The sequence below is a fragment of the Etheostoma spectabile genome, chromosome 6, assembly GCF_008692095.1.
Source record: "Etheostoma spectabile isolate EspeVRDwgs_2016 chromosome 6, UIUC_Espe_1.0, whole genome shotgun sequence".
Taxonomy (NCBI): Eukaryota; Metazoa; Chordata; class Actinopteri; order Perciformes; family Percidae; genus Etheostoma; species Etheostoma spectabile.
Genome location: NC_045738.1, coordinates 11,728,206 through 11,738,453, shown reverse-complemented (window position 1 = coordinate 11,738,453; position 10,248 = coordinate 11,728,206). Strand labels below are relative to the sequence as shown.

The 10,248-nt window shown below is 44.4% G+C and overlaps 1 protein-coding gene across 1 annotated transcript; it reads right to left on the bottom strand.

The window, feature by feature from the left end:
- Positions 1 to 614: 614 nt before the first annotated feature.
- Positions 615 to 10,151, bottom strand: mdc1 (mediator of DNA damage checkpoint 1). Its single transcript, XM_032518589.1, is given in 13 exon segments — positions 615 to 1,026; positions 1,124 to 1,234; positions 1,790 to 1,915; positions 2,059 to 2,241; positions 2,529 to 2,666; positions 3,118 to 5,685; positions 5,688 to 6,316; positions 6,444 to 6,506; positions 6,980 to 8,247; positions 8,396 to 8,474; positions 8,550 to 9,146; positions 9,267 to 9,431; positions 10,076 to 10,151. Coding segments are annotated over 12 exon segments (6,102 nt in total). The 5' UTR covers positions 9,403 to 9,431; positions 10,076 to 10,151; the 3' UTR covers positions 615 to 822.
- Between the last annotated feature and the right edge of the window lie 97 nt (positions 10,152 to 10,248).

Below are 10,248 nucleotides of genomic sequence, written 5' to 3'. Positions count from 1 at the left end.
AACATCCATGTGCCTATATATCATGCCTTATCCCTGGAAGTAATAGGATTGGATGAAGCCTTAATGGAGTAGGTGGTGGTTAATGGAGACAGAGGAACAAGAAACACTCGTAGGTTCGTGATTACCTCGGTAAAAAAAAGGCACTATGCACTTCTTATGAGGACAGGAAACAAGCTCTTTGCATCCACTGCCCATCGCAGCTGATGTATTTCAAATCATACCCCTGTTGCTTTCACTACTCAACCACCCAAACATAATTATACAACTTCCACTTCACGTCTGGTTTCTTGCCAAACTGGCTGATTTAGCCAAAGCACCAAGCACATTAGAGAGTAGCGCCAATTTAGCAGTGTAAATTTCTGCTCTGCTTGTTATCGTTGTAGAAAGAGAGGGGTGGAGCACAGCGGAGAATGAGATGAGGACAGGACAAGGAAGGTTGATTGGTAATTCTTCCCCACCCTGATAAGCAGCAACATTGCGTTTAGCTTTTGCAACTTTAAAAAACATGTACAAGGAAAAAGGTATAATTGCAAAAACAGACTGCTGAGAGTAGGTTAGACACTTCAGCCCTTTGGTAAACCTCTTAAATGCCGTTTCTTCCATTGCTCTCTTGCACATCTACAGCAAACACTGTAAAACTGCACCCATGCTACTACATCCACAATGTGTTACTATACATTCTTCAAGTCCTTAATACAGATGAACAGCTGACTCACTAGTGTTTATACCGGTCTCTTATTTGAAAAGGAATCTATAAGCGATGGAAAAACCCCCACTGTGGCAGATTTTCACAGACGGTTTTTACAGTATACCCTGGTGGTGCTAACTCTTCTTTCGGCCCCTCCCCCTGCCTCCTGCAGGCTGTACAGTATTTCCAGGGGCAGAGAGTGTGTGGGTCTGAAGGTCAAGTTTCTGCTGAAGGATCCCTGTGAGAATAAACTCAGCCGTGACGACTGGGAGAGATGCAGAGAGAGCTGGGCCACACAGCAGCCAGTCTTCCTCGCAGGAAATAACTACAGTCTGAGGCTGAGAGGGAGGAGAGTGACAGAAAATATATAATAACAGATATTTTGAATGTTATAAGATTAATTGACTGTATCTGACTGAGAAAGTTGTCTGTTACCTTGTGAGAAGAGGGCATCTTAGAAAGAAAGGTAGCTCCACTGCAAGAGATTATGTCTTTCATATGAACTGGCTCTGGTTTCACGGACTTTGTAACATGGATATCATACCCCTAAGAGAAAAAGAACAGAAGACAGATTAGGTACACAACATATGTCAATACAAGAAATCATTATAAGGCTCTTAGGAATGGAATTTTGTATTACATGTGTACACCTGCCCCATTTTTTTAGCAAGCATCAGCATGGTGTTTGGTATCCATCTATCCTTTTGCAGTTATGCTACTGATCTGAACAATGGGGGCTAGGAAGAGTATTTAACAGAAATGAAACCATTACTGCATGCTTCCCTCCCGAAGTGACAAAACAGTAAAACAGTGTCAAATCACTTCCCACAATGGTATACAATCAATTCTGTGCTCATAAAAATATTTGGGCACGTTACAAAAAAGGCTCAGCTAAAAGCAATGCTTGAAGGTAAAAAGTCTCAGATTTAAGATCTTTGGGCTGAGGATGATTCTGAACTACCATCATGACTAACTATTCCTCGCTGTCAATATTATCCACCACCCTGTGCCATCTGCCAGGGGAAATGCCACTCTGTCAACCTCTCCCTCAGAAAAAAAAATTCAAGCACAGAAATAAAGGCATTACAGAGTTAAGAGTACCTGTAAGAGAGACTGACTGCTGGCAATCCTCAGAGACTCTTGCAGGCAGAAATTGAACTTCTTTTCCTGCTCCAGGTCCTTCACAATGAAAGCACTAGGAGACAGGAAGCTCCCAGCCTTACCACTCTAAAACACGGGGAGACAACATGAGCAGTGAGTGTCTATACAAGTCTGTATATGAGTGTTGCATTTGTGTATATGCTTCCACATTCATTTATCAGAGAGAAACTGCTCTGTGGCACGTTTGACCTGCAAATATAGCAACTAACCTTTTCAAGCCAGTGTGTGGTGACAATGGGAACTCCTTTAGCCACGGCACACAGAAACTTGACAGTCCTGCGGACCTTATCAGTCACCAGACAGTTCATGTCTGCCACGCCTTTAGCCATGCTGCCTCCCAACCGAGCTAACACTCTCTCCCCTCCCTCATCCACCACACCGGTGAACAGCACCTGAGAGAATGACAGACACACTGAGTTGTTGAGGTCTAAAGCCATGTTAACTCACACAAGGTTGATTTAACAAATTTCTGGTAATCTTTCATCATGAGTTTAAACTTTTGGAAAATAAGGGCATTAAGTCTGATTCTGGTCCCTGTAAAGTTAGCAAAGGACAGCATTGGTCATGAATGCGTGAATTTGAACAAACCCTTAAACTGTGTTTCTCATTACGGCCAAATTAATTTCTAGTGCATCACTTGTTGGACAAACATGACCACGTGTACAAAGATATTTAAGACCTTGTAGTCCTGGCTGGAAGGTCGTAATCGACCACTAACTGCTGGGGACGCAGAGGAGGAACGAGGGGTCTTTGCCACAGGTGAGGAGTCCACAGGAGCCTGTCGCTTCCGGGATCCACTGCTGGTTGGAGCCTGGGGCTGTTAAATGGGAGAGAAAGAGGGAGGGGAGTCAAGGACAAACCGACAAGGACAAAGCATGAAATACACAAGGTGAATGATGAGAATAAGAGCAGTAAAGAAAAGCAAAGATCACAAACGTTAAGAGTAGGAAGTGACTCTGTGAGCACTAAACCACTTAATTCATTAGTGTATTAGACTACTCTTGTTGCTGAGGGGGTGGAGAGAGGTAGACAGTTCCTGATGTTGATTGCAGTACATTATGATGGTTGGAAAGGCTGACTCATTGCCTTTGGCCAAGGTAAATAGCTTCCCTTTCAAGGACAGAAGTTCCTGGACACTAGTTATTTACTACCCAGTTTTCCGTTGGGTCTCATTTATGTTTTAGCCCTAATGTATTTTTGTCTCAATGAAGACAACAACTACTAAAACCTTAAAATTTCCAATGCATGTTTAAAAGCAATTTAGTCACCTCTGATGCCTCCACGTCCTGTTCAACAGATGTTCCACTTTCTCCCTGCTCCTCTTTCTTCTTTTTCTGGACCATTGATGGCCGACCTTTGCCTCTCCGCTCAATAGTCTCCTCCTCCATTTTCTCACTCTCTTCTTTCACCTGCCCTTCGGTGGGGGAATCTTTTGCGTTCTTCTTTGCTTGAGCGCTGGATGCTCTACCTCTTCTTTTAGCTCGGACTGGAATGTCATCGTTTGTTTCACAATTTGCTTCTTCCTCTGCTGCCTCTGGTGTTTGGGCTTTCTCCTTCCCTTTGAAAACTTTGGAGCTACTGCTGGAATCCTCTTCTTTATTTGCCTGCAACTCTCTTTTTCTTCCTTTTCTTTTGTCCTTAGCCTCATCTCCATCACTGGTTGCAGGAGCTACTAGTGCCTCCACAGTCTCGCTCTTTACCGCTTTTTGGCATCTGCCTCTGACATTCCTTTTAGGCAAAGGTGAATCTTCACTGGCACATCTCTCCTCCTGATTAGAAGGGCCTTGCTTATCTGCAGCAGCAGGTTCAGAGCTGTTTTCATTGGCTCGGCGTCGCCCTCTTGTGGTACTAGCCTGCTGAGAGTCTGACTTCTCATTTTCATCCTCATGACGAACCTCGTTAGAGGATTCCTCTGCTTTCCTGCCTCTGGCTGTAGGTTTGGGAGCCAAATTTGGTTCACTCTGGCTATTGAAAGGAGGGATGGAATGTGGCTCTGCTTCTGTTTTCCTCCCTCTTCCACGCTGCCTGCCTCCATGTCCTCTGCCCTGAGAGCTCACGCTGCAGCTGGAAATCTCTGAGTTGGTGGAGTTGGACCTAGAACGGACTCCCCGAGGGGAAACATCATTACTTGTTACTCGTGTTGCCTCTGCAGCCACCGTGCTCCTTCTATTGGTGCTTCTGACAATGGCGGCCTGGGGTGGCCTACTGGTCCCCTTTGCTCCTCTGCCTTTCCCCCTGCTCCCCTGGGTGTTCACACTTGGAGCAGACCTTTCTGAGCTGACAGAGTTGGATGAGTTAGAGCGAGATCTGGTTCTCCTCGCTGGGACATCATCAAAATCATTGGCTGATACGGTTGAGTCTCGTTCCGGCTCGGTTGCACGCAGGGCAGCAGTTGTTCTGGCTGTTCTTCGACTTCTTGCAGGTGTTTTGGGTTTGTTTTCTTCTTGTTTTCTTTTCTCCAAACTTTCTTGTTCTTCCCTTTCCGTTGCTTCCTTCTCCAGTCTCGCCTGGTGTTCTTGCTCCTTCTTCTCCCTCTCAAGTCTCTCTTCTTGTTCCCTCTTTGCTGTCTGCAAACTTTCTTTTTCTCCTTGTTCCTGTCCTTTTTCCATCTCCAATCTCTCTTTTTCTTCTCTTTCGGCATTTTCGTGCTCTAATCTCTCTTTTTCTTCCTTCTCTTCTCTTTCCCTGCCCAATTGTTCTTCTATTTCCTTTTGTGCCTTACCAGCTCTTTTCTTTTCTTCTTGTTCCTTTCTTTCCCTGTCTATTCTATCTTTTTCTGCTCTCTCCCACTCAAGTCTTAACCTTTTTGCAATTTTAGCCTGCGACCTCTCTTTTTCTTCCTTCTCTTTTCTTTCCATTTCTAATTTGGCTTCCCTCCTTTCTTCTTGTTCCTTCATTAGGTTGGCTTTTTCAGCGTGCTTGTTTCTCTCCGTTTCAAGCCTTTCTTCCGTAGATTTCTGTTCCCTCATGGATTTTTTTCCTCCAGCGCCTTTAGCCTGCACTACCTCCTCCTCTTCCTCACTCTCCTCCTCATCAGGCCTTGCTTTTCCTCTCCTTCCTCTGGTAGTTGGCAAAGCTTTATTCTTCCCTCTTGTCTGTCTCTTGGGAGGTTCAGAACACTCTGCCTGCTCCTCCGCTTCTGTTAATCTTGCCCTTGTCCCTCGTGTACCTCTAATAGTGGTACCACTGGTCCCAGCTTCAGATTGTCTCCCCTTTCCCCTCGGAGGCTGCAAGGTTTCAACAGTGGAGGACTCAAAATTAGTGAGTGGTTGGGTCTCCTCTTCTTGAATTTGCTGTGGCCTTGCTGTTCTTTTTCTAGGACCTGGACTTGAGTCTTCTTCATCACTTTGCTCCCTGTCACCTCTACCCATGGGCTGAGTTTCAACAACAGAGACTTCAGAATTACCGAGGGGCTGTGTTTCCTCTTCATGTTGCAATTGCTTTGCTCTTCTTTTTCGTGGACCTGGAATCCAGTCCTCTTCATCAATTTCTCCATCTTCACCTGTATTCATTGGCTGAGTATCTACAGCAGAGAGCTCAGAGTTTGGGAGTCTTTGTGTTTGCTCCTCTCCAAGCTGCAGTGGATTTGCTTTTATTATTTGTGGACCCAGAAGGAAGTCCTCATCCTCACTTTCTTCATTGTCACTTCTACGCATTGGCTGAGTTTCAGCTAGAGACAGAGCTTCACTGAGATGGCTCTTTTGAGATTTAGCTGCCTCCCCATGTTCTTCCCTCTCATCTGTTCCATTCTGTGGTGTGGACTTAACTTCTATTACAGAGGAAATAGGATTTTCTTTATTCAAACTCTCCTCCTCCTCCTCCTCCTCCTCCTCCTCCTCAAGGCAGACATTGGTTGGGTTTCAGCCATGGCGAGAGTAGATGAAGTAGGAAAGTCGAAAGCCTGAGTCTCAGCAGTAGCAGTGTTTTTTCTTTCATCTTCACTGCTTTCATCCTCACTGGAGGGCTCTAAAAGATATGCCTGTGTTGCTTCTAGGGCTAAATCTAACTGACCTTCTTTAGCAGACATGACTAAACATTGGACTGGTTCCTCATTCTCTCCATAGGCCTGCGTAGCCTCCAGATTTGAATCATTCTGCATGGAGGTTCTGTCTGCACTTGAGATGGCAGCATATTCTTGGGTATCTTCCAGATTCACACACTGCACAAAAGCTTGGGTGCTCTCCATTGCTAGAGCTTGGGCCTGAGCCTGAGCCTGCAGGTGGTTACTGTCGGACGATCCCAGCTGGACAGACCCTCCTCTGTTGGACTGTTCGCCATGTTCATCACCAGAAGAATCAAGGTCGAAAGCTTGGGTGGGGTCCATTGTGTGGTCCTCTGGAGGGTTGGCCTGGCAGTCTCTGGTCTGAAGGACAAAGGACTGTGTCTCAGCCACGACAAATTCATCATCCTCCTGGCTGTCTGAGACAGTAGACAATGGTATAGGTCTAATAGCAGGAGCTACCACACCTGGGAGATAGGGGATAGTCAAAATAAAGTTAGTGCAAGGTCTTAATATATTTTCCATCTGCTATACCCACTGTCTTAGAAACAGGCACAACGTTGTGTAATTTGACTAAGCATTACTACTACTCACGTCTAAATGGACCTGTGGAGGGGCTCAGGAAAGCCTGAGTCTCCATGTCTTCCACTTCTCTTTCTGAAACCATCCCAAAGAGAAAACACTTAAAATTCAAAGGATATTTAAACATGCTTATATGTCATGTTAATATATTAAAATCCCGAACAATGTATACAGTGACTCGAGGAGGTTATGGCACGTTGAGAAAATTGAGAAAAAGGTCTACTTTAAATAGATCACTTAAAATAGAATTTAGGGCGCCCGGATAGCTCAGTTGGTAGAGCGGGCGCCCATATATAGAGGTTTACTCCTCAACGCAACGGGCCCAGGTTTTTGTCATTCCTCTCTCCCCTTTCATGTCTTCAGCTGTCCTGTCAAATAAAGACCTAAAAAAATGCCCCAAAAATATTCTTTAAAAAAATTGAAAAAAATCTACATTCCCTTCATTGATTATTTGGAGAATCTAAACAATAAATCTAGAAAATGATCGGCAGCTGAAACAATAAAAGATCATCTTTAGGTTCTCATTTCAAGACTGATTGACTGTTTACCTGACACCTGTATAGGAGTGGAGCAGTTCTGCTTTAGAGGAACCAGAAACCCAGGTGTATTTTCTCTGGGGAAGCTAGGAATCTGGCCCTCTCCGGCCTCTCCAATATCCACCTTCTCATCTTCCACATCTGTGTCACTGTCCACTCTGAGGTCGTCTGGATTAACATCTGCTTTCAACTCTGACTGAAGAGCCGCTGTTGTGATACCAGGACCCACTGACAAGATTGGGACAGCAACAGGTATGACCAGATCGTCTTCCACATCTGTGTCGCTGTCACACAAAATACACAATTCAGCTCCTGCATCTGCAGAGGTGGATGATTCTGTGACGGCAGACGTCATCAAGGGTTCACTGATGGCAAGGGCAGGAATAACTTCATCATCTGTGTCACTGTCTGGATGCAGGCTATGAGGTGCAGGAGGGTTGGAATCAGGCCCAAGTGGCTTGATATCTAATTTAGTGGGAGTTTCATCTATTGTAGAGCATGTAGTATTTGTTTCATGTTTCTTTTCTTCTTCCTCATCAACATCTGTGTCACTGTCTAGGTGGAAGTCTTTCAGCTGCGGTGAAGGAGCAGAGTCAGTTGTGTGTGTGCTCTGAATTGACGTGGGTTTTGCTTTTGTACCAGCGTCTGAGACAGCAGCATCTTCATCATCCACATCAGTGTCACTGTCCATAGTGATGCCCTCTGGTTGAATAACTGAAATTACATGAGTAGGATTGCTGTGGTCAGCAGAGGAAGGCAGAGATTTGGGAACTTTGTCTGAGACATAATCATCTTCATCAACATCTGTATCACTGTCCATGTAAAGCTGGCTTGTGTCTGGTGGCTGATCAGCTTGTTGGTTTGTATTCATGGTCACAGGTCCCGCAGAGACCACTCCTTCCTCGTCTCCCTCCATATCAGTGTCACTGTCCATGTCAAATGCAGGAATCAAATCTGTGAAGATTGATGGTGTGGATACAGGCAGTTCATCTTCTCCTGTAAGACTAACATTGCTTTCCTGTTTCACTGGCACATCCTGTCCACTTTCTGTGTTTCTGTGTGGTGAGGATTTTTTGTCCCCAGACGTTCTCTCTCTGAGTGTTGCTCTTTCTTCTTCCCTTTCTTCCTCCTCTTCACTGTCATCCACAACTGCAGGTGCCTTTTTTTTTATCGGCTGCTGTTGCCCCACATCTAAGTCTGTCTCCTCCTTGCTGAAGCTGACATGTCTGTAAGGCCTATTTTTAGTGGAGGAGGACGGTGTGATGGGACTTTCATCCTCACTGTGAAACAGTAAAAAGAAAACGGCACAAGCATTATAATTCAGAAGTGAAAGAAGGAATAAACTACACAGAAGCACATGTGCTGTGCTTTGTTATACAAATACTGTACCTATTTAAAAAAGCTCAAAGTAAGATGTTGCTAATATACCTTTCAGGGACGATTTTGTTTGGGGGACTCAGGAATGTTGAACATGTGGGACTTGATTTATAGGAGTCCGAATCAGACACTATAAAAGATAAATACGTAAAACATCAGATAAAAAAACACTTCATTTCAATACATATTTACATTATTTACATACCCAAAGCCTTGCGCCTCCTGTCTCCTCTTTCTCCGTCTGAGTCTGAGCCAGATTCCGGGACCAGGGTCCCCTGTGACTGGGTTGGAGTTTGCTCAAAGGACAAGCAATTGGTTCTGACAGGAGTCTCCCTTGTGTCCTCCTGATCAGGTGATGACACCCTAGTTTTAGTACCTCCAATGACACATTTCTTGCTGCCTGTGATTGTGTCACCTCCCTTTTCTCCTGAGGCATCTGGCAACGGGGCCTTAACCCCTGATTTACTGCTTACAGGAGTCCTCATGTCCCCTTGAGAAGGGACTGTGTCTACAGCGCAGCTGACATACAGACATGGGATGTCTGCCACCACCAAACGTTCACGTTCACTGAGGGCATAGCGTACATTAGGAGTCAGCTTTAAGTGGCCCTTGTGGGTCCCATTCATGCTCCCTAGGTCCCAAACCAAAGCCTCTACGTCTACTTTACTGTGATAACCTCTTCTCCTGTAGACAGAGACGCAGATGGTAGCGTGTTGCTTGGATATCGAGGGTGCTGGCAAAGGCAGGGTGCAGTTGTTGGGGTCACGGCCCAGCACATTATCTCCCAAGAAGAGTGGTAACTCTGGGTGACAGAGAATGTCCATCAGAAGAAATACACAGACAAGACCTGTTCATGCAAGTTAGGCAGACTGTGCATACATCAACATACCAGGTGTAATAACAGCAACAATAAGCCACTCACCTGTCTCAGGGATGTGCTCATTTTTTAAGATACACAGTTTAGCCAATGGTCGTCCCGTCTTAATTGTATTCTCCTCTTCATTTTCTTCCTCATCTGACTCCAAGATTGAGTCACAGATCATCTGAGTAGCATCCATTTCTCACACAGGGTAAGACAGGGCGACTGCTACACGTAAACACAGATATAAATGCTATTTAGATTTTAATGTTACCTTAACTGGCCTTGAGAACATAGCCTGATATGCATGAACTAACTAGCGTTAACGTTAGATATTACAAGGCAATCCCGTGCAGCTAGAGATAACCTAAATAGCTTATTAATGATCTCTTCAGCTATATTTTCTGTTGTATTATTGCTAACTAACAAAGTAAAGCAACACTGATGCAACTTTTCAAACGTGTATGCATATGTAGCTATAACAACCCCACTTCCGGTCAGCATAAAAACAAAACTACGGAATATACGTTAACCGCCAGTTTGGGTAACGTTAACGTTAATTCAAACGTCAACATTACAATTTCATGTAGCTACTGTCACTGTATAATTTTTTTGTATAATGAGTAGCAAATCATTTGCCACTATATTTTAAGAAAATAATCCCAATTAACGTTAACGTAACTATCAGAGCAATTAACGTTAACGTTACCTTGGAAATTATGAAGGAAGTGGACATGATACAAGTGGCATGACCGTAATACACCCACTACATGGGAAACTTGTTCACATTAAAGTTAACTCATATGTAGGCTACATTTGTAGTGTGGGTGCAATACGAGTTAGACGAAAAAAAGATTTACTTTGATACCTACCTTCACACGCTTTGCTCAGTGTGGGGGAGATGAGAACGTACACATCCTGGAAGAATATACTCCGCCCATTAGAGGCGTTCCCACAGTAAGGGATTGGCCAATATACCAATCATTCACAATGGAATCTGTTTTTATTGGATATTTAAACATCAGTCCTACTTTAAAAGTCTCTG